We start from the raw sequence: 25521 nt of genomic DNA, 5'->3' as shown, positions 1-25521 counted from the left end.
TCAGCGTTCTAACTAATAATTTACGCATGTAATGTTTTAAATATAGCCACTTACTTGGTATAAGCTGACATACTGCTTCCTTAGCCAGTGCAATCTCTGGTCAGGAAATTTTCTCATTTTTCTGACAGCCTTAGTCAGTTCCAGCAGTCCGTCATATAGAACCTTGGCCGTATACACTGGAGCCACAAAGTGCAACAACTTGTTCTCAGTAGTACTTAGGCCAAATAGCAACGTTATGCCATTCTCTTCAAGTGTCATATTAGACAGTTTATTCTGAACACACACAGTGTGCATATCAATGCATGGATGTCCCATGTAAACAGCCTTCACTAAAAACAAGTCGAGGACACCTTCCATGAGTCCACTACACCCAGTATTACCAAGGAACTGAAACTTGTTATTGTTAAGTTCAGCAGTGCTGCTTAGCACACCCAGTTTTAATTTTGCATTTGTGAGGCATGTTGTAGCAGTTTTTCTCCAAGTCAAAGTAGAACTGTCTGGTTGAAGCTGAAGAAAACAGCGTGCTGAAAGGTGCGCCTCATGGTCATAATGAATGACCGTTGCTCCTTGTTGTAGGAACTGGTGTACATCCGATTTGATCGATAACACATACCATGGAATGAGTTCAGTGCCATGATTGAAGGCTCTTAGCTGGTCCTCAGTTCCTTGAAGATCGCCGTCTTTTGACTGCTCAAAAATGTCACTTTCCGAGTCGGATAGATCACCCATTGTGAACCTACGTTACAAGAGATGCAAGCAATGTGATATTTTAGGACTGTATATGAAAAAGATATGTGTTTGGTGGTACTTCAAAATCAGTTTTTCAATCATGCCTTTAAAAGATGCAACTAAAACAAATCATAAATTAAGAAGTGCAAACTACAGGAAAGCAAAGTCTGAAGCATCAGAAAGCCAATCAATTCACTTCACAATAAAAAAAAAATCTAGATGCTTTTGACTCGAAATGACAACACATACATGCATGCAAAACACTGAAGGATCTCGTAATCTCTGGAGGGTGTTACTTGTCAAGTATATTGTCAGATTTTTTTTATCTTTACCAAAGATTTATACATGGTAATGCAAAGCACCATTCATAACATTGATACATGTTGCTCGTACTTGATGGCTAAATCTAGTCAAGTAGTCATGACTTTCATCATGAAAATATATTAGATACGCCCACATATAGCATAACTGAATGAGACTTATTTTTATGTTATACAGCTATGGGGCACGGCACACAAAGACAAACAACAAGAACATTTGATCTTATGAAAGGACTCCGAAGTGTCTCTAACAAAATTGGAGTATCCCTTGGCTGTCAGTATCAGAAGTCCACTGAACTTGAAGAATAAGACTAGACTATAACCCATGCCACCCACATTCAGTGAATCACATATCAAAGGATAAATTCTAGGAAACAGCTCTACTAAACAAGAAATATGATGGTAACATAAATAATATTTGTAGGATACACATCCCATCCTTCAAAAACATATCAATAACAACACAGGTGTCAAAAATGAAAAAAGCGGATGGAGATCAAGTGCTAAGAAAAACATTTATGGCCATCCTGGTTAAGCAGCACAAACTTCAGAAAAGTCACAGATCCTACTGGTAACACCTTCAGGTCAAACTTTCACTCCTGTGGAATACACTCTCCTATCAATTTAGCTTTATATGAAAGCTTTACCTTCCTTCAGGCCCATAGAATATAGGAGTTAGGTTAGTCTAGTCCCCTTTTCTTGCCCATTCTGCACCATCATCCCCATCCCCAAACCCCTCCCCCTCCCGGTGATATCAATCAGTTCCTGTTAACTATTCTTTATTAGTAATTCATTAATTTATCATTGTATTTTTAGTCTTTCCTATCCATGGTACCTCTCCGGAGTTTGTATTTTATCATATTGTTAGAGTTAAACACCCAAGATTCTCTGAATGCCATTATTCTGGCAAGACAAACATTCCCAGTAAAGTGGCCAGAGAATGGAAAAAAACATAACTTGGCCATTTACCCATTTAGTAGTTGGTTTCCTGACATCCATGGCTCTGGAGCATTTTTCCAAATACCTCACAAGGTTCTAGATGCAATAGTTACAAAAGGCAGATAGATGTATGTATTATGAATTACCCATAAAATGACTAAAAATATATTTTGCATCCTAGAATGACTGTCGTATTAGCTAGGTAAAATGGTGAGACATGAAAAATAACTTTCTCATGAACACCAAAATACTGCTAAGGAGTCGCAGATGGGTACTGCCCAAGGAAAGAAAAAAACACATTTACTTATGAAAAAACTGCAATGCGCAGATGCTCTGACTTTCTTTATCAAACTTAAACAACATATTTACCAGAGAGCACTGGCAGTTTTATCGAGCTTTAAGGGTATACCTTAATTTAGTGCTACCATAATTGAAATGTTTCACAGTGGCAAATGGGAAAATGGAGTTAAAACAGAAGGCTACAGCAGAGACATCAATGTGGAAAGGAACTATTTTCTCATGGAGCCCCATTAGCTAAAGGACTCCTTGCACCCAAGGGCAAACGTGATGGAAAGCTATGTTAAAATTGGCTTAAATGCGAGGAATGCAGAAAGAAGGTGACAATTCAGACTTGTGGTCCTTACAATAGGTTTGTATTGTGTAACTAATCGGATTATGGGCCTCCAGACATGAAAACAAAAAAAATGAGGTTGATCTCAGGGTACCAAGTCAAGGAATGAGCTGAGAGGGCATAGAGTAAACGAGAGTGCAGTACATCATGTTTTAAAAATTAATGCTAGCAGCTGGAGGAACATATATGATTTAAGAAAATATTTGACTTGTTATCTGAAATTGTGAATATATTCTGTACAATCTTAACACGTTACACCTGCTGAAAACCCAGCTGTACACTATACTATCTAGTACAGTTGCAACTACATACTGTACTCCCTTCGAAGAACATTCTGGTTTCTGTACTATGGACTTAGCTGGACCCACACTCTTTAATGCTCTATGAATGGCAAACCGTGTCAGAGAAGCAGCTCAATAAAAATCCTCTCTGTAAAGAATTCTGATGACGATTTCAGCTAGGTCGGTACACATCAAATATCGAAAATATACAAAAAATAAAAAACTTGAACAGATAACATAAACATATACAACAGATAACATTGAAATGATAATCTACTTTAAAAACCTTCATGGCAAAAAAGAGCAGAAACTACTTGGTATATTTTGAAATGTTCAATAAGGAAAATATATGCCTTCAAACAACGTCTCAGTATGTAATCCTTTTTTATTATTATTATTTTTAACAACTATGCATACTTTATGAACTTTACGCAAATTGATAATTTATTTTTATACTAATTAGTTATCTAGCTAAATATTAAAAATAGCCTTGAAAAAAACACCACTCGTCAATGAACTCATGCATAATGAGGCAGCAACATTTGTTCAAATAAGCAAAAAAAATAAAAGCATGAGGGTGGGGTAAAGTGAGAAAAATGCAATGGCAAATATGCAATTAAGAGAAACTTACAGAACTCGGTTTGACTCAAGTGGTTTCTTTACAAGTGTACTAAAGAGCATTCGGAATGAAAGAAAGGATAAGAAAGAAATGTTAGTACAACTTGTTAGGGCTGAGGATGGTTAAGGTTGGGGTCTTGCACAACATTAAACGTCTGCTCGGTTATACATACACACATCTGAAGTACTCTAAATCTGAAACTGGCAAGTGAAATGAATGCTAAAATGTGTCAATAATATGGATACAGTGATAAACAGCAGTGCAGCTTAAGAGAGTCATATTAACTAACGCATCTGTGCATTAAAACTAATAAAATAATGAGCAAAGCCACGTATTCAGCCATACAGTGCTGTACTCCGATTTTTACAGGCAGTAAAAACAGCCCTGGCAAACGTTGTCAGACCAGTCCCCATAAAGTCCATAGCGAGCGAGCCTGACCACTACAGTGGGGCTTGGAGGGGGGTTCTCCCCCCAAGCAAATTTGGGGGGAAAATGGGGAAAACTGTGCATTTTTCAACAAATTTTTAAATATATATTCAATTGTACTAGTTTTTAAAGAATAGTAAATGATGACCTGACAGTGCACCAGGATAGGGCAATCTTTATTGGGGCTCTTCAATGATTCCCTCAACCTTAACAGTGTCTCTCAGCGCTCCATAGCCCCTCTCTCACATGTATTTTATTTGTTTTATAGCCACTCTCATACCACGAGAGGGTGTTGAAGCACTTAACATATACACACACACACACACACACACAGAAACAATGAAATCACACATGTGTAAATCAGTGTATAGAAAACGTTACTTAACAGAAAGGGGACTACAAGGTGTAGGATTCACATATCATCCATACTGGAATACATTTTTATGAGTGCTTGATCTGGGGAAGCGTAAACTCAGGATTCAGAACTTAACATGGTGGTTAGGGCTGACTTTACTAATAATTTATTTCTACCCAAACAAACCCTTTATTAGCAAAATTAGGATAATCAAAGATTAGGAAAACCATAACTTTCTAACCTGCGCCATGAAGTTCTCTGATGGCAGTTCGTACCTCACTGTGCTAAAGTATGATTGTAACTTATGAACTGCACATTAACAAAACGATCTCTGTAATCTAAAGCAGTAACCCACTGAGGATTGCACATAAATGCTGTTCTATGATCTGCATAGAACACGTTCTTTGCAGCAGCCATTTTAACTCTGTACCAATTTAGATGAAATAAGACTGCCACTAGACAAAGCTGCAATCTCTCTCCAGCAGGAACATTAATCACCAGAGTTATCTTGCTACTTTTATTCTTACCTAAAAAATGTAAGATATACAAGGGACTCTGCAGCGCTTTTAAAACTGCTGCACTGCTACAATCCCCCCACCCCCCAGTAACCAAAGCAGTCCCGCCCTTCCAGCCTCCCAGGGAAATGCTCAATGCCAATGTGGACAGTTTGCCTTTGGGGAATCTATTTGCGACACCCTCCCCCACCACTCACATGTGCCTTGTGTTAGGGCAGGCTCACCCTGCCCCCTTGTGCAATTTTTCTTTATACTTTTTCAAACATGATGCACAATGCACTATGCTGGGTAATGGCAGCTGCAACAGAATTTTTCCTGTGAAAGTAAGCCAATCAGATTGGGTCTGGATTTGCAATTCGCAATGGTTTACAGGAGAAAAAGCTCCTTAGTTTAATGATGTGCTTATTTTTTTAAAATAGATTTTCGAGTCTGCGAAGGATCCACTAATTAATGGCCAATATACATAAAAAATGAAACCTATTCATGCCCACATTAGAACACTTTTTAAATGCTAATTTGTCGAAAATTAAGGAATGGAGTTATTTAAAATTAAGCAAAGGCATGCATTTCTTTCAGTAAAGTTCGACTTTCATGCCAAGGTTGGTGTAATTCAGTTCAGCTGTGTTTTCTGTATTAAGGAGTAAAGAATCCAATGGGAGTTAAAATGTGAAACGTCACTTTAGACACCCTTTTCCCCTTTATTTGGCTTCTGCTTAACAGATTTGGACATAACTTGCCACCAAAGTGTATTAACTGTTGCTTTATTGGATAGGTTTGTACAGATTTGTTGAACTGTGCCAAAGTAAAAAAAAAAATATATATTTCAATGAAGTCTCTCCTAATGATAATTTTATATTTTAAGATATATAGATCTGAAACCTACTAGTGGTAACCAGTAGGTAGTTATAGTAAGGACCTCGTTTCCATAGACGGAGCATTTTTTATTTAGCCAATAACTTTGCTGCTGCTTCACAAACTTTTCAAAAAGTATATTTTGGTCAGTTCAGTTGCTGTCTTGAAAGTTTCGGGGAGATACATCAAGGGGGGGGCCCTGAGAAAAAGGGAGGGGGGGTCTCAAAACGCATTTTCCCCATTCATTTTTCCACAGGGATTTTGAACATGACTACAGCCCGACCTGCTGGATGGAATTACACCACATTTGGCAGAAAGCTAGCTCTTGGTCCAGAAAGAGTGCTTTTTGTGATGTGGTGTACATCTGTTCAGTAGTTTTTGCGATATATGAGTTGAAAATATATAGATATGTCGGCATGCAGATAATCCGCGGATCCTACTGTCCCCATCTTGATATCTGATTGGCTGCCAACACTTCAACAAGGAAGTGCTGTCAGCCATCGTGGGACTCGGCTGAAGCAGAGTCCCACAAAAAAAAAAAAGATTAAGAAGAAGAAAAGGGGCCAGGGCAGGTAGGGTCGCCCTGGGCCCCTAGCCTTGGTCTAGAGGTCCTCCACGGACCCCACCAGGGCTAACAAGCATTTATTTTGAAAATAAAAATCTTGGAAGAATCTGCAGATGGATCAGCAGATATTTCTGAGATTTATTTTTCAAAAAATGTTTTGTCCCTGGGTGGGCCAGGTCCCAGGACCAATGGGGGAGATCACGCCCACCCCCTTTGCGCCGCAGGGATCACCAGCTCCCCAGGACAAAACCTTAATTTGACATGGAAAAGGCCTGTATGGCCTTCCCCAGAGCCCGCCACCTACCCGGGGTTCAATATGATATGAATGCAGGGGGGCCCTGTGTGGCCTCCCACAGCCCTAGGGACCGCCACCACCCCATGGCAATTTAATTAAATTTAGGGGGGTCACACAGCCCCCCCCAGCAGCCCTGGGGACCGCCACCTCCTCGGGCTGAGCTAAAATAATGAAGGGGGTCCATCGCGGTCCCCCAGCCCAGGGGACCATCACCTCCCCGGGGCTTAAATGAATCGTGTGTGGGAGGGCCGTACGGCTTCCCCGCACGACGGGGGCCACCACTTCCCCAGGGCAAAACTGGTTAATTATACCAGGAGGGGGGAGAGTTGGGGGGGTGGTTACAGGACCTCCCTGCTCCCCAGGGCAAAATTGTTTTATTAAACTAGGAGGGGTCCGCGGACCGCCACCTCCCAGAAGCAGAAAAAAATATCATAATGTTGGGGATCAGTCACAGATACCCAACCCCAGGGACCTCAGTGGGAGAAACTTTAATATTGGAGAGGGGCCCTGCCTCATGGAGCCAATAATGGCCCTAGGGATCATCACTCCCAAGGGCCGGCTCCTGCTATGTCCTGGGGTGCTCTGCCCCCGGGACATAGCAGGAGCCGGGGTGGCTTGCCGAGTGGCCCCCGCATTTCATTGTATATTTCCCACTGGGAGGTGGTGGTCCCTGGGGCTGCAGGGGCGGGTGGCCTCCGCATTCCACTGTATATTTGCCCAGGAGAGGTGGCGGTCCCCAGGGCTGCGGGGGAGTGAGGGCTGGCCCCTGCATTCCATTGTATATTTGCCCTGGGGAGCTGGAGGTCCCCGCATTTTATTGCAATGCCTCCAGGACTTGGTCCACACCGGGGCCTCACAGAAAAAAGCACGGGAGAATGTGGTCGTTTTTTTTTTTTCATTTCATTTCTGCCATAACTTGGAGCACAATTTAAAAAAAATCTTTTTAGCTCAGCAGGAGGGATTGGGGGGGGGGGGGGAGTAGGAGGGGGGGTACCAGAGCTAAGGGGTCAGGGTGTCCCTACCCTGACCTCTTTTTTTCCTGCAACTCAGCTGAAGCTGAGTCCCAAGATGACTGCCAACACTTCCTTGCTGAAGTGTTGGCAGCCAATCAGATCTCAGCACGAGATCAAGAGGGTTTGCCACGGCTTTGTATCCCTATGTATACAAACTGAGTTCTTCTTTCATTTCTCAAAAACTATTGAATGCATTTACACCAAATAACAAAAAGGGCACTTTCTGGACCAAGAGCTACCTTTCTGTCAAATTTAGTGTAATTTCGTTCAGTGGTTCGGGAACTAACGCTGTTCAAAATCCCTCTGGAAAAATGAACGGAGGAAAAGTGTATTGGGACCCTCCTCTTTTTCTCGGCCCCCACTTGACGGACCGCCCTGAAACTTTCTAGACAGACGCTGAAGTGAGCGTCTTATTTTCTTGGAAAATTTTGGGAAGATTCATCAAACGGCGCCAAAGTTATTAGCAAAACAAAAAATGCCTTTTCTATAGAAACTAGGTCCTAACTATAACTACCTAGCGGCAACTGGTTTTTACAAGGATTCTCACTTCTTGTCCTATGGGAAAAACACCACCACTCCAACAGATTCCAATGCACCCTTATATTTATGGTTGATGATGTGTTTTGGCAGACTTCCACTTTTCTCCTGATTTTTGCATTGAAATCCTCTGAAGTGAGTGTTCTCTCATACAAGGAGAAGTGAGAGGAAATCCATGGAAACACATGCAGTGGGATCTGCCACCCGGAAGCGGCATTGGAGGGACAAAACAGAAATATATAGAGAATAGGATATAAAACTATATATATATATATATATATATATATATATATATATATATATATATATATATATATATATTTATATATATATATATATACACACACACATATATATATATATATATATATATATATATATATATATATACACAATAAAAAGATAAATTGAAGTTACAGCTAGGTGTTCGAATGAGTGATTTTTTTTTACTAAATGATGATCAATGTTTTTATGGGAACATTAGCTCATGTCTCTTTCCGACATCTAACTTTAACATTTAGGGGGTGATTCTGACCGCGGCGGACGGCGGTCGCCGCCCGCCAAGCGGTTCCCGCCGAAAGACCGCTCCGCGGTCAAAAGACCGCGGCGGTCATTCTGGCTTTCCCACTGGGCTGGCGGGCGACCGCCGAAAGTCCGCCCGCCAGCCCAGCGGGAAACACCCTTCCCACGAGGACGCCGGCTCAGAATGGAGCCGGCGGAGTGGGAAGGTGCGACGGGTGCAGTTGCACCCGTCGCGAATTTCAGTGTCTGCAAAGCAGACACTGAAATTCTTCGTGGGGCCCTCTTACGGGGGCCCCTGCAGTGCCCATGCCACTGGCATGGGCACTGCAGGGGCCCCCAGGGGCCCCGCGGCACCCCCTACCGCCATCCTGTTCCTGGCGGGAGACCCGCCAGGAACAGGATGGCGGTGTCAGAATCCCCATGGCGGCGGAGCGTGCTCCGCCGCCATGGAGGATTCTCAAGGGTGGCGGGAAGTCGGCGGTACACCGCCGACTTTCCGTTTCTGGCCGCGGCTGAACCGCCGCGGTCAGAATGCCCAGCGGTGCACCGCCAGCCTGTTGGCGGTGCTACCGCCGACCTCCGCCATGGCGGTAATTACCGCCAGGGTCAGAATGACCCCCTTAGTTTTTTTCAGTGAATCTCTGCAGATTTTTGTAACGTAGGTTTTAGAACCTAGCCTAACTTTTTAACCCTTTTTTTCCAGTGACTTTCTGTTTTTTAAATATCCTATTCTAAATTGGACCAACAGCCAACCATTTGCATGCATCCAATCCATGCTTTGCATGACCTTAGCTGTGCGCAGAGGTATTTTGGAGCAGGGCCAACCCCCGCTGCACAGAGACTCTGACAGTCACAGTTTTACATCAAATAACAAAAAACTCACTTTCTGTGTAAAGTTCTAACTTTCTGCCAAATTTGGTGTAAGTCCTTCCGGCCATGTTTCCTGCAATTGAGATCAAAGTTTCATATGGAAATTAAAATAGGAAAATCGATATTTTGAGGCTCCCTTTATTTCTTGGACGGAACTTGACAAATCAGCACAAAACTTTCCATGAAAGAGCTAAAGCAGTGAACTTTTTTGTGCAAATTTGTCGGACGCCTTCAAAGTTAATAAAGAAACAAGAAATGCCTTTCCTAAGTAAAGTTAAATCTAACTATAACATACACTGGAAGTACCGACCCCAATGTGATATTTATATAGCCATGTCAAGATTCATTTTTCTCGACAGTAATACTACGTTCCCAAATATGTTCTTGGTGAAATTTTGGAATTAGTACACTTTTATCTAAATAATATACGGCCAGATGTGCTAAGCATTTTAACATATTCAGACATTCGATTTGGTTTTTGTGACAATTAAAGTGCTTTTTTGAATGTACTAATCCCATTTTAAGAGTTGATAAAATGCGACCCAATACAGATTAAAAAATTAAGTGATGTGTTGTAGACGTCCATTCCAAATATTGAATCCGTATGAGATGTATAATTGTTTTACAACCATAATCTGCTAGCAAAACATTAAAGAATTACACACTTTTGAGGTGGGGTGTTACTGCATTCACCTAAGGTAAGAGGTCCCCTTAGAACCCATCCCACTTTGTGAATGTTTAAAAAAAGTTTGTTTGGGAATAGGCAGTGGTCAAGGGAACAAATGCCAATTTTTTAAGAAACCGTTTCAAAAATGCAAACTTTTAAGGCAAAAAAGCTTCTTTATCAAAGGAAGTTTCCTTTATTGAAAGGCAATCGCAGACAGGGTGGTCTCCTGACCCTAACAGGCCACCATTCCTGTAATAGCCTCCAATCAGAGTGAGTTGCAATTTACAATCCACCTCATTAATATTCACCAGGTCGGTCAGATTGCAACCCACTAAGATTCAGAATTTTATAAACCGACCTTTCAATATATGCGATAGTTCATACAGTTCTTTGCTGCTTGTAAATTGGAACCAGATTTCTGTAACCAGTTCTTTGTAAATTTGGCAACTTGTGCTTTCTATCACAGCTGCCAAGACCACCTGTTGCCAAAGAAAGAAGTAGGTAATTCTTTTTTACCTTTGGGATTTTTCTATCTCCTTTAAAGAGTTTGAAAGTTATGCAGAGACTTGCGTCCCAGTTACCGACAAAAAGGTCTGAAAAATTAGTTTCATTATTGCAAGGACAATTGAGGCTTAGATTCAAACTTGTGCATGATTTTTTATGAGCCAAGGTTCAACAACCGCAAGTCATTCAATGACGCAAATCATTATATATTTGAATTACATAATTAAATATACAGATGACGGCAAACAAATGGTGGGCACTCTGGGTCAGTTGAAGCTTGGAGAAACAGTTTCTGGTAAATAGATGCAGATGGCATCAAAGTAATCTCACAGTGGCATGACATGGCAATCACAAAAGCAATTTTGTGTAATTGGTCAAGATGAAACAGCACTCTCCTGCAGCTCATGGACTTGGTAGAATATACACTTGGATGGATGTACCTATTTGCAGACTAAAGCAGAAGTGATTATCCAACACCTGCCGCAAAAAGTAAACATTCTTTAGTGGTGCAGGGAAAAGCCTTCATTGAGTCTCCCCTGGGGAAAGGGAAAAATAAGATGATCAAGAGGTCAAGCGGGATTTCAATATTTGTGCTAATAAGGAAAATCCAATTTTGCTCCATCGACTCTGGGGCATGGTCGAGGCACATGGCCTCTGATGGGGTTTGACACAGCATAGATTTTGATTCACCCATCCTAGGACGAATGATATTGTGGACTTCCAAAAAAACAGGTAGAAATGGCATGTAAACATTAAAGTGGTTTAGGAGAGAGCTGCATCTTTCCTTGCATCTAGCTGGTAGTTGTGGCTGCAGATGAGAAGGGGTCCAATTTTACTTGCTGGACAGGCTCAGTCAGAAAGAATTTGAACCAAGTTAAGCAGGTTGATCACAATCTAGCAGAGGAGGACTGGACATAGAGAAATACTTTCTGGTTGATGGTATTAAGTGCAATGGAGAGTGTCAAAATGATGTGACTGTAGTTGGATGTAGTGCCCAAGTAAGATTTTTTATTTTTAGAAGATATGTGATTATCACATATTTGAGGTTACTTTTCTAGTCAACTGATGCTAATGACTATTTTTAAGACTTCCACTTCCTCTGGCACAGTAGTTTCATAGTATTGTTTCTCTCATCATTTTACTATTCACTGCTTCATCAGGAAATATTGGCTTCAGCACATCAAACTGACAGACCCTGTTACAGAGGCAGGCAGGAGAGGTGAATTTTACAGTACTGCCTATCATTTTTCAGCAGAAACAGCAGAGAAACTTATATTCACAGAATACTGACCAATTGTTCCGTAAGTAGACAGTAGGGGAGAAAGGGAAGGCGAGGTGTCCTCAAAGGGTAGAACGATGTCATGGCACAAATCTCCCAACAAACCTGCATTTTAGGCAGTGCTTAATTTGTAAATAAAAACATGCCAGTGCTCAAAGCCCTCCTTTTAAACATGCGGCTGCTGCAATTAATTGTGCGCACACGGAATGCTGATAGCGTAATCCCGAAGCCATCTCGGGCCTCTTGAATCCATTTAAAACTCCTCCTGTCCCTTCAGCTCACTCCTGCAGCTTTCTGCTCTTTCCCATTGTGAAGCTTTTTCGTATTTCTCTTCCTCCGTCTTTCCCAAATATGTCTTTAGCTCGCTCTAAGTGCTTGAGGCTAACCAATAAGCGCCGGCCTTAAAAAATAAGTGCAGGTGCTTAGCACCGGTTACAACAAGCACAAATTAAGCACTGATTTTAGGTTTACTAGATCCAGATGTATGGGAAAGGGAAATTTATACTGCACGAAACCAGAGATGTACTTAGTGGTTCCTGCTGCTCAGTATGACCTTACAAGACTCAGAGAACATCAGGTGTCACAAGGTTAGAAGGATGCTCAGGAGCAGGAAGAGAAAGAGCAGGATGATAAACGGGCTGAGACACTTTAAGGGTTAGCCTAAGTTTCAAGAAATTTGAAGGTTCCAGTCAGGAGGATCAATAAAGACATACATAAGGAGCATGGTCTTACATTGATTATTTTTTATAACAAATTTTATTGAGCTTTTATAATGATCACTTTACATAGTGTCATTCGCACATCATATCAGATAATGATCGTTGTAACATCTTCCGTCCTCAATGAATCACCCCAACCAAATGAGTGTAACTAACTCCACCCCCCCCTCGGCCCCTCCCCGTTAAGTTGCACCTCATTGTGCAGTTTATTTGAAAATATGAGAGGTGACCGAAGTGGATCATTGCTATGGCCGTCAGTGTGTGGTAAGTTTCAACCGATGCCATTGGTTCTTGGTCTTCCAAATAGAGAGGGATGCCCTGATCCATTCGCTCATTCAGTCACTCAACTTTTCAGCTTGTGTGGGAATGCGAGACAGGGGAACCTCCCTGTAGTGTAGGATGTGCCTGTGTCTGAGGACCTAGGTTTTTTAAGCAATCTACCAATGTCTCCCAGGCTTGGGCCATGTCTATCATGCCAATGCTCCTCTTGACATCCTTAAGTAACACTTCCCCCTCGTAGCTAGCCCATTTCTGTAGTTCGCTCCTCCAGACAGTCGCACAGGGGCATATTGGTGACTTCCAGTTTCTACTGATTTCCCTTTTAGCCACTGCAAACACTAGGGCAGTGATTCTAACAGCGGCGGGCGGCGGTCGCCGCCCGCCATGCGGTTACCGCCAAATGACCGCACCGCGGTCACAAGACCGCGGCGGCCATTCTGGCTTTCCCGCTGTGCTGGCGGGCGACCGCCAAAAGGCCGCCCGCCAGCACAGCGGGAAAGACCCAGCAACAATGAAGCCGGCTCCGAATGGAGCCGGCGGAGTTGCTGGAGTGCGACGGGTGCAGTAGCACCCGTCGCGAATTTCAGTGTCTGCAAAGCAGACACTGAAATTCCTTTTGGGGCCCACTTACGGGGGCCCCTGCAGTGCCCATGCCATTGGCATGGGCACTGCAGGGGCCCCCAGGGGCCCCGTGGCACCCCCTACCGCCATCCTGTTCCTGGCGGGAGACCCGCCAGGAACAGGATGGCGGTAGGGGGTGTCAGAATCCCCATGGCGGCGGAGCGCGCTCCGCCGCCATGGGGGATTCTGCAGGGCAGCGGGAAACCGGCGGGAGACCGCCGGTTTCCCGCTACTGACCGCGGCAGAACCGCCGCAGTCAGAATGCCCAGCGGTGCACCGCCAGCCTGTTGGCGGTGCTACCGCGGTCATTCGCCCTGGCGGTTTTTACCGCCAGGGTTAGAATGACCCCCTAGGTCTTGAAACCTACTTGTGTCCTTGGTTTTGGATGTGTGAGGGAACCATCCCAGTAAACAATGTCCTGGGGAGTGAGGTATCTCTTTCTTGATGACCTCTGTCGTGGCTGCCTTCACTTCTTCTCAGATGTGCTGTAGCATCTGGCATTGCTATATAATATGCAGAAAATCCACTCACACCTCGGGCAGGCTGCATCCACTATCTGTTGATGTGGTCAGGGTGAGGTAGGCTCTGTGTAATATGTAGAAATTAATCTGTTTAAATCTTGCATTTCTGGATATTTTCGGTATCCTTTTGAGTATTGTAGCCCAGTTGTCCTCAGGAATGGGTATCGCCTGGTCACCTTCCCATTTATTACATAGAGCGCTCTGTGGTAGTAGGATATCTTCCCGTATTGCTCTGTATACTGTTGGCATGGCCCCATAAGTGCCTGTGGCTGTCACTACGTATTGGCAAGTCCTGTGGGTTTGTGGTTCCAGCCAACCCATCTGCCAGTGTTTGCTGAGTGCGGCTGTCACTGCCCTAAGGAGACGAAGTGTCCCTGCTGGAGGTCAAATTCCGTTCTAAACTCCCAGAAGGGGAGGAGCTCTCCACTACCATGGTCTCGCATCGATGCCAAGCACTGCAAACAGCATGGGTGATCTAAGGACGTATTATGAAGGCTCTCAAACAACAGCAAATATAGTTCAAGTGGCAGCGGATTCTAAGCAGGTAGACTGACCAAATTTTGGATATAAGCATTAATATTGTTTTCTGTCACAAAAAACATGACAAACACAACCGGAATTACTTCTATCAAGAGCCTCAGCTCTCTCTCTCTCCGTGTTACACAACTAAGTAGTACCCTTGATACCAGATTACCCAGGAGTAATATTTTACTAATACTGTGTTGACAGTAATCATGCACAAAATGCACTTAATGGCTAAAATGTGACTAAATAACAATAATAAAAGCAACTATACCTCATTTCTATCTTTTATAAATGCAATTCTAAGTTACTGTGTAAAACATCCGTGGGACTCCATGAACGGCCGTCTAAGTTTCCTAAAGAACGAGGGCTGACATCCCCCTGATCACACTAGCAAGAATGCTATGTCCAGAACCATATTTCCGTCCCTTGCCTCTCATCTATGCCTCTGGTTTCTAAACAGTTTTTGAGCAGGGCATCAGAGAGATCGACATCTCAAAAGATGTATTTCTTCTCTTGTTAACCTGAGATTGCTGGCTGTATGAGTCGCACCCACACTCCAAGGCCAAGAGTCTACATTTGCACACGGTTTCTGGAAGCCAGGGGAAGCAACAGCAGCACTCAGTGACCTTGTTACTGCAGCTCACACAACGGTCATGATTCTTACTCTGCCCCTCAGATCAAACAACATGAAGATCTAGGGACCATTATTGTCTCCTCCGTTCTTATTCTATGGCATGTTTTCTAGATGTAGGGTGTTTACTTCTATGTTCAGTTCTAAAACTTAAACTAACTTTTGTCTCATATAATTCTACAGAAGCTCTGCTCTGCGCGACAAGGGGCTAGTCTTATTTGACAAACTCACCCGCCTATTTGCTCAGGCTGCACATTTTCGGGGTTTTACACACACAATTACAAATAGGTCTGTGTGAATACTGGGGGGATGTGTTTCACTGAGGGGTTCTGACCGACATCAAATAGATCACCAAGTCAAAAGATGTATGATGTCACTGAAGGTGCAAACCTTTCCCTTTCGTCACAATTATCTATATACAATTTTAAGTGGTAAATGAGTCTTTCACTCATACAACAGAAATATATTAGTACAGTGTTTTGAGTAGACAGTGGCCACATTTTGTTTCACTTCTGTGACTTAATTGTAATGAAGACTGCATTAATGTGTCATGTACAGAGGGCACTGTGCCTTCAGGGGAGCGGCCCATACTTTTTCGCTTGCTCTTGTCTCCTTTGAGTTGAAATATGTGACTCTCCACTCTGAAGTCATCAAATATTATCTGCTATCTTCTGGCAGAGCACCTACTTTGACAACCACTTGGGAATTAATTAAACTGCTGTAAGACAGGGTAAGGTTACAGGCTTCAGTGCACCTTAAACTAGAGGAAAGGCAACCCTGTCTCCAGGATATCCCCCGTATTGTTATTCCCCTCTCTTACTGCCTAGTTCCAAAGTGATTGGGCCTGACTGGGCCTGGTGATGGCACCTCCTTTTATTTTTACCATCACAAATATTACTAGGGCTACTTAATATTTCAGGCCAATATGGGGGACCTACCTCTCCATTCTCCGATGTCACATCAGGTTTTCACTATGTTCTTTCTTCCCATCACTTTCCCCAACAAGAAGGATCACTGCTGGTAAATGAAGATAAGGAGCATCTTCCCTGCGCTCAGGCGGGAGCATGTGCACTGCGTCCTTGTTCTGTTCCCCTTATGAGGTCTAGTAGATCCCACCTCACATTCTTATCTCATTGAGCAATTGTGAAAGAATTCCCCTTTTTGCATGGTCACCCCCATTATATGTCGAACTTTATTGCTGATTTTTAGACTCTACACTCTTGGACACTTCTGTCCAGTGCCCAGTGTATGTGGCTATGACCCCTAAAACATGTACAAATTGTCTAATCCCTGAATGGCATATTTAGCTCTTCTGCAAGGCTACATTTCTTAGCAGTTAAAAAAGAGACATAGGTGATCTCATTTATTAACATTATGTTCTCACTTTCACGTTTTTGAGTTTCACATTGCAGTGCCTAGAATATCAACATCAAAGAAATTAGAACTTCGTTTACTTCCCCCCAATCCCATTCCTAATGCAACAATACATGAGAAGGGGGGCATTGATCAAACTAAGGGGGGAGAGGGAGAATGGGCTCCTATTGGTGGGGGAGGTGGGAATAGGTAATAAGAGCCTAAATGAGAGGACCTAGAAAATGACTGTACAATTGTATTGGCCCTCAATAATACCTAGGAGGACATATCCACGCAATTAAGGGGGGGGAGTGAATCTTTAATAAGCAAACTTGTCTTCTGTGTGCACCGTAGATTAAGTGAAACATATGTAGCAAGAAGACCACATCTTCCGCACCAGATTCGCTTTAGCCATTCAAAAAGCTGAGGAATTCTGAGTCTACGGGGTGAGAAGTACAATATGAAAACTCTAGTTCTGATATGTAATTTATAAGAGGTTGCGAGAAAGCTGTAATTATTTTTTTCAGAGAAGAGGAGCTTATGAGTAATGCGTTCCATTGCACGCATGTGTCAGAGTCTACTGAACCATAACAAGGTGGCAGACGCATTTTCAGAAAAGAGCGATTAATTGATTAGCCGTTCCAGCCATAAACCTGATTAATATCCAATCAGATTGTGCTGTACCTTGTCACTGTGTTGGTTGCAGCAAAATACTCTTCCTTTGAAATATTAATAGGCTAGGCCTTGTAGCCCACAAGGAAGGGTGTGTGGTATTTAAAAGTGGGACATGCAGAAATTTAACGTTAACAAGCCCTGCAGTGACAAGACCCCAAAAGCTATTTCCACTGTTGAGGGGTCTGGCTGTCCTACGAGAAAGCTAGAATGCACAGAATAAAATATTAATTCTGCTCTGCCCAGTTTTGGACCAGCTACAAAAATGATTTAACCACTATTGTTAATATTTATTAAAAATCCAAACTAACGGTAAAGTTAGATTTTTAATAAATATTTAGGGAAAGCAGCTTTTGGAAAGTTACCTTTTCTATGTCTGAAGCTCCTGAAGACTAATTTGCAATAGACTGACAGCAGTTGCCTAGCCAGTGCTTGACGTTAATGAGGTGTAAAAACTGCTCCCACTGCAGAAATAATGGCCTGTGTGTGGGGGGTGTTTTCCCACCTTGCAGGAAGACCAGTGAGGATGGACCTAGGAACGTCAACAACATATAAAGACTCTGCTGTTTCAGAAGTAAATATAAGGGAGCCATGGGAAAGACAAACCGTTGTTCCACCAGCCATGCTGGCTCCAAACCGACTGGGAGGAAAGCTATCCCCAGAACCAATTTTGAGAGACCACAAAGGATGGTGCTAAGCATTCTCTGGGAACACCTCTGGGCGGGCACACAAGCTCTGTACAAGGGAGAAAGGGATTTAGAAGGGACACTATATGGGCTTGTTTGTCGTAGGGCTATCAAAAATTGCTGAAAAAGTGGGTTGGGTTGCCCTTTGGAAATTCTACTCCATTGTTTAGGGAGGAGTCATGAGACACCCCCACACCCTAGCTACTACCATCCATAAATGTGGCACCTAAAGTAATTCTTCTCAGAAGACTTTCTAGACCTGCTGAAGAACAGAAAAAAGATTGAACCTGCTGGTTGAGAGCTTTGAGGAGACCTGAAGGGCTAGACCTGCTACCACTTGTACCTAGAACACAGAAGGTCAAGTAACTGAAATCTTGTGTGCCTACAGGAACACTACAAGCTGCTAGAGACTGTTTCCGTGAAGTGACCCACTGACCAGCTGCAAGTGGACCTGGACTGCACCCTGCTGGTGACCTCTGCTCGAGTGAGTCTTCACTCCTAATTGTTGTCACTGAGGTCCTGAGACCCCTACCTAAATCACAATCTCTCAAAGTTTGAGCCTTGGACATCTTTTGGACTTCCAGCCACCAGAGGACCATGGTTAACCACCCAAGCAGTTCCAGCTCAGACACGACTTTCCTGAGGTTAGAAGCTGGCTCCTCCCGCTCGGTGATTCTGTGCAACAGCAAATCTGTTTTAGCAGGTCCTCTCTGAGAATATATCCGGCATCATGGAATTCATCATCACAGGCAGCATGCAGCCTTGCCCCGCTGGAGGATTCTGAGCTCTGAAAAAGAGACTAAGTCCAAAGTAGAAATCTTGACTCTGCAAAGGTGTGAAAAGTATCCAGCCAACTATTGGCCATTCTCGGCACGAAATCTGTACTTTTCTTGCTCAGACCTTTTCCTGCCAAAACCAACAGCTTTGCCGAGACCCCGTCCACCGGCTATCCAGCTTTGAGAGAACTTTCTCTGCGACAGCCTACAAACTTGCCCCGCTGGAGAATTTTAATTTCCATTTCATAAACTAATAAGTCCGAAGGTAAAATCTTAGACGGGGCCAAACCTACTATTGTGTTTGACCCACACCTAGGTCCCAGTCACATGGGAACAATACTTTCTAATAGTGCTTTACTTTTTCTTGCCACTTTTTCTCTTAAATCTTTACAGAATAATTTTTCCATGACCCTTGGATTTTTGTCATTCTGCTGTAATTTTGTTGATATAATTTTAATCTATTTTTCTAAATTGAAGTGGGGTTTGTATTGTATTATGTTTTCGACTTCTTACTTTATTAAATGCTTTACAAATTGTTGCTAAATTAAATCATTCTGCCCTATGGAATACTTTATCAGGGGTTGAACTTGGCTTTAAAATACTAAAACCTTTACCTGGACCTAACAGGTTTGGGACAATATTAGTAGTGGTGGATCACCTCTACCCAAACTAATATTTTACTTTATTACAATAATGTGCGAGGCCTTTGATACTCCCAGTGTGTTCCACATGGTTAGCTCCCGTAATATGGTGGGCCTCCATCTGCCACTTTTGAGCTCCCTTTCTGTACTCTTTCTTTCAAGAATGAGTTTCCGCTGGCTTTCCCTTTTGTCTTTTTTTTCCACAGGCAGTACTGCCTATCCTTTTGTGTTGTTCACCGCCCCTCCTCAGAACTCTACATTGAGATCCAAAAGATGCCACCATGTGTGTTGGTGACTGGCTACAGCCTGTTGTCAAAATCCGTATGTGGCATATAAACGAATTGGTTCTTGTGGGGCAAGCTTGGGCACAGCGAGAACTGAGAGTACGTAATAGAGCTACCCAGCCATTAAAGTTGAAGAGCAGGCTGAAGTTGCTCATAAAATATTTACCAGGAGGAATGCAGACAAGAGCAGAGTTTGGGAAAGACTTCACAGCACATGTTCAAATTGCATAGAATGTAACTGAATGTAGCAAGTCCTCCCAAATATGAGAGAGTACCGTAAGCCATGTACCCGAGGGCCCTTTCTTGGTACACAAAATACCAGTATAATGCTTAACAAGAAGACTGTCATCGGCAGGTCAAGAGACAGTAGCCAATGGAAGGGAAAGTTAATGTTTCATCACACAGTGTGCAAAATGAAAAGCACCAAAGATGAGAATCCTGGGGTCACAGTGGTGTACAACAGGATACCACAATGGCTCCTTCCCACTGGTGTATTCCTTGAGCAAGACTGTCAGCTGGCAAACACATCTCATAGACACGCAGCCCAAAAAGGCCCCAAGGCATAAACATGTCGAGGTGAGGCCCCATCTGAACAAGAGCAGTTTCCTGGTGAGTCTCAAAGGGTGCAGATTGCGATGTATTGCATCCAGGATCCTATATTTTGTGTTATCGAGTATAGTTGACTGTGACCATGAGGAACATTTCCCAGAACACGACCAATTTCACTCATATGACAACTGGAAAATAAAATACTGCACACATGAATACATCAAACTGTTGTACATATGTTGATCAAAGGACAACGGCTTGTTATCATAACACTGTAAATATATTCAAATGTAGCCTAAATTTCACTCAATACATGACCGACAATGTAATCACCGAAACGGCAGCCCTGCACTGTGAAGTCGGCAATGACGCAATACACATGGGGTTTCTATCACATTATATATGCATTACAATGATCATTCGGAAGTAATTCATTTTTTCTAACTACATGCACACATGTTAACTATTGCAGGCTCGTTGGTACATTAAGATGCACAATTCACAAAGGACAAAATGTGGGACCTCGAATTTCTTTTAAGACAAAATAGGCACAGTCTAAACAGCCCATTTGATATAAATCGATATAATGAAAAAAGCACAAGAGCAGATTCTTTTTTAAACTTACTGGTAGCGGTTCCTCTCCTTCAGCGAGTTCTTTCTGGAGTTGCTGCCATCGTACGGGATTTCCTCCCCTTCTTCTGATTCCAAACTACGGTTACAGCTGCGAATGGTTTGCAAAATGTTGTTCACGGTTGCCTCTTTTTCTGTGTTATTTAAACCGTCTTTTCCTACTCGCTGTACGAAGTTATCCTGCCCATTGTAATCTGAAACAAACTGAATATGTTCTGCTTTCAGTGTTCTGTTTTACAAAAACAGTCTGCTTTCTTAGTTTGAGAGCTAGACTTGCTGCACTTCCCTCCCAACCTCGCTGTTATTCGAATTTACACAAAACAGCAGACAGTGTGTGCAGCCTTAAATCCTAAAGTCGAACTGCTTTGCTTTTCTGTCATGTCGTGAAACACACAATCTCCTTAAAAAAAGAGAACGGCCGGGTATTATTGTTTCATTTGATTAAATTCCTCCTGCTTACGGTTATGGATTAAAGTTAAGTAACACAGTCCCATTGGCAGTGTGTATTTGTCAAAATCATTATGCCCCGTGACCGTTACTTGGCACAAGGCCACTGGTAATCGCAGTGAGCTGACGTACTAAAAGTGCGGCTTCCATGGAGAGCGGGTATTACGCCCTGCAAGAAAGCAAGTAAGTGACAAATATGCTGCGTTGTACACACCGCCACCGAGACAGTGCAATGCGTTAATGCTACAGCCTGCAAGCATTGTGAAAATTAAGCATAGTACTGTACTTTTAACATATGTATAGCGCTTCAAATCCCATGACGTGTTGTCGATGATAGATGGCTCATCTGTCACGTGGCAAGTCTGCGTCGTGTTTTGATGTGCTTGAGGAAACATTGTGTGCTCTTGTCGCTTTTTGACGCACAGCCTTGCTGTAAATTGGAGCCAAGTGTGTGAAAGAGCGGACGCTAAAGCATTAGCTGCCAGTGTGCGGATGGTTAAAGTGTGCTGTTAGCGCAGTGCGGCCTCTGTGCGAAGTGTGCTGCTTCATGCGTGGATGGCAGAGACTGCCTCAGGTACTGTCGCTGCCCGTACGCACTGATGCAAGAGAAGATGATTAAACAGAATTTGATGCCAACCATGAAATGCCATCCGTTCTCCTGGCACCTCTCGACAAGACTTGTTTTTGGACACTTCAAGACTGAACTAAGTCCTGCACTGGAAACCAATTAACCCACTGCAGCTACCGCAGCACAAGAGACTGCACAGAGGTCATCACTTGAACTGAAACTCTTCAGTTTATTCTTTGAATCAGCAAATTCCACTTCATATGTTTCTGGAATTCAGAATGCTTCTGCGTGGTGAACGTGTTGAGCTTTTAGGTGAGTGCTGCTGTTTTGCTCAGGCCTAGTGCTATGACACTAAGACAATGGTCAGCACGTTAAAACAGTGAAACAGTGTAAACCCAGTCGGGCACCAAGATCCCAAAGTTAAAACGCAAAAAGGACTGAAGGGATCCAAAGCCTGCCAAAGGCTTCAAAATACCGTCCCATAAATTAACTCTGCTCACAGACCCCAAATGCTGTTTGACGTACATGCGACGTCAAGAATAATGCCAGGAACCCCTGCTGTTTGGAGTGCTCTGTCCTACTGTTTGCTACTAAAAAAACCGACTCACTCGTTCTATAGCTACAGCTCGAACTGGTAACGGAACTAAGTATGTGTGAGTACTATGCCCTGCTTCATCAGAGTTCTAAATATACTGACACCTCCCGGAGTATGCTTTCCGACTCAAACACGATACCGCTGGAAAGTGAGAGGTACACAGGGATTACTTGGTCAATCCGAGTGGAGTGCAATGGTGCCAAAGGGAGCGGGATACCAGTGGTAGATGTAAGCAGCAGCCCGACTAATCTCATTTGGCCACAATGCACAGAGAAAATGCCTCACAAACCAATGTACACTCCCGGTGAATAAATATACTCGCAAAAGAACGTTACAATACCAAAAGGAGGAAATCCATATTTTTTGTGTTCACAATGCTTTTGCACTGGACATCTGGTGCTTTTAACTTCTACAGGAGCAGAGGCCTGCTGGTCTGACCTCAGTTATATTGCTTCTGTTTGAAAGAATTGCAGTTATAGTCTAAAGTTGTCATTCGTATCGATTTGATAAATCACATTTTTATGACAGACACAAAGCAATGTATTTTGAGAATATTTCATCTACATACCTTCAGGTGCAGAGCATAACTAAAGACAACACCTGATATTCGCATCTGTTGAGAGTGTAAGGCAGTCATTGAAAGGACAAATATCACCCACACAATAGAATGGATGGTGGGGGAAGATCACCCTCTAGGATAAATGCCCTGGGAGCATCCTCGACAGCTCTCTTCCTCTTTTAATTTAGGAACCCAAACAAACATCTTGAGGCAAATCCCATTAGAGTTCTCCTGTAGATGGGAACTGGGGGTGCAATAGATATCCTTTGGTGCTTTGCTGGAATAACTAAACCGTCTTAGGGTGACTGGAGAGCCAAGCTCAACGGAGAAATAAATGCCGAAACAACAGACTGCAAGACTGCACTTCACCCAGTAGCACTTCGCTGCAACAGGAAGAGGATCACACTGCTGCAAAACAGGAGGAGGGCGTTCCCGAGAACAATGCCCTAATAAATTAGGATTAATCACAAATAGCTGACTAGTTTTAGCTTATAAAATACATATCGACCCATTACCAAAAAGAACTTCCTTGGACAGATGAAGAAAATATGCATTCCCCCCTTGCTGCAATTAAGGTGTGTCTTGACTGTTGGGGTTCATAAATGAAGTCGATGCCTTGTTTAAACCAACCCAATGGGCCAGTTACAACAGGACATTTCTCACGCCTCCTTAGAAGGCACTCGTGTGTCTACAGAGTACAACGGGTTCAATGAACAGATGAAACTGCTATAGCGGAAGTAAATACAGAGGACCAGTAGGAAGTGAGCACTAGACATTTCGCTGTGGACCTACACTGGAGCTGTGGGGAAGCCCGCAACTAGAAACACTGGACTGATGTCTGATGAAACAATAAAACAATTCTGACACTTATTCAAACTGCTTAATACCAAGAACACTTAATTTCTTCAAATTTTGGTTTGTTCTGACACAAGAGAGCAGATGATTTTGTTTTAGATTCAACTTTCACTGACTAACATTGAGGCACCACTGCCCCTGGTGGTCATTGTGAGAAAATAACTACTCCCTGAGGCTGACGAGATGTTTTACCCAAAATAATTTAAATTTGTTTTTGCTATAAATTTTGATCTCGGCATCTGACTGTCTTAATTTTTGTGGCATTCCACTTGCTAAAAAGACCTTTTAAGACAGTCTGAAAAATTATTATCTCAGCATTAGGCAATAATAATGTGCACCACTCGCAGGAAAAAAAACTATTTTCAGTGAGAAAGCTCAGTCATAAGAGCAAACACTGTGGCAGCTGCTAAACTAACCCTGTCCTGGCGAGTAATCTGAATGTATCCAGGTTACCTCACTCTTTAGATCACTGGTCTCACATAATGTGTATGGTCTTCTGTAACAACAAAGGAAGTAGACAGCTCCCAGGAAAGTTAAACCTGCAGCTTGGTAACATGATGATTTGCCTGGATGACAACACACTTACTTCTAACATTAATTCCCCCACATAATTAAATAATTAACCCTACTTTTCGGTCAGCATAAAAGTCATAAATAACACATGATAAAATGTTTTAGAATGGACCAAGTGGATCCAAGCAGTTATCAACCTACAGCAGGCCTCCGCATTTTAAGTAAAGCACTTACAAAAAGTAGCTTCCAAACAGCGGCATGAAGAGTCCAAGCAGCATTCTTTACTTAAGTCCAAACACTAAGGGTTTCAACCCTCTACATGGTACTGATATGCACTGTTCGACACGACGGAGAAGCCTGGGTGATAGCTCAATGAGCTGAACGTTCACGGACGGGAAGTGGTGACTGTCAGGTCATGAGTTTGAATCCCAGCAAGGCCAACTCAACCATCTATCCTTCTGAATGAAAGTAAAGTGAGTACTAAGAGTCAGCAATAGTAACTTATTTTATTTGCAGTGCGTGGAAACAGAAGAATAGTGGTACGAAGCACTCTTTGAAAACAAAGTCGTTATTATTACTTTAGTTAACTACTGTTATATTTAGTCTGGGTGTCCAGCTGCTCTAGCATTAATATATTTCTATGACACGGTGTACCACACAGGTCTGCCACAAGGACTACAATTAATGTCTCTTTTATATATGAAGGAAAAGCATTATTAAAATTGGGAATCTTTCTCCCTGTATCAACTTTTGTGACGAGCTGAGATCTAAAGGTGTCTTGGCACCATTTCTCTTTATTATTATTATTATTTACATATGATCTCTGCAGCTTTGTGACTAACGCGGGGACAATACTTCCATGTATACACAAACAGACTATGCTCATATAGGACAGTGTCCCAATCAAACTCTCTGTCAAGGGATTCATCCTCTCCTCACCCCCCTTTGATATCTACCCGTGACCCATCATGACTGAGTTTTTTTCCATCATGCATTTTCCATTGCTACTCAGGGCTCCACGGCATTACACTGCTATAATGGCTAGCTTTAATATGGTGGACAACTGGCTGGCTACGTCTGGCTTAAAGATGAATGCAGCTTTATTTGGGGCCGTATCAATTATTAAGCATACTTTGGTGCCAATGTCTCCAAGATCGTTTTGGTACCGATTCTACATT

General features: G+C 42.8%; 1 protein-coding gene across 4 annotated transcripts in view; it reads right to left on the bottom strand.

The window, feature by feature from the left end:
• Positions 1–25521, bottom strand: part of PLCE1 (phospholipase C epsilon 1) — an 848028-nt gene that overhangs the window by 370382 nt on the left and 452125 nt on the right. For all 4 annotated transcript variants that reach the window (XM_069239847.1, XM_069239849.1, XM_069239848.1 and 1 more), the window contains 2 exons: positions 20802–21010; positions 55–736 (listed from right to left, as the gene is read on the bottom strand). In XM_069239847.1, the coding sequence (XP_069095948.1) occupies positions 55–736; positions 20802–21010 (891 nt within the window). The remainder of the gene's footprint in view (positions 1–54; positions 737–20801; positions 21011–25521) is intronic.

The sequence above is a fragment of the Pleurodeles waltl genome, chromosome 6 (assembly GCF_031143425.1).
Source record: "Pleurodeles waltl isolate 20211129_DDA chromosome 6, aPleWal1.hap1.20221129, whole genome shotgun sequence".
Taxonomy (NCBI): domain Eukaryota; kingdom Metazoa; phylum Chordata; class Amphibia; order Caudata; family Salamandridae; genus Pleurodeles; species Pleurodeles waltl.
This window is presented reverse-complemented; position numbering and strand designations above follow the sequence as displayed.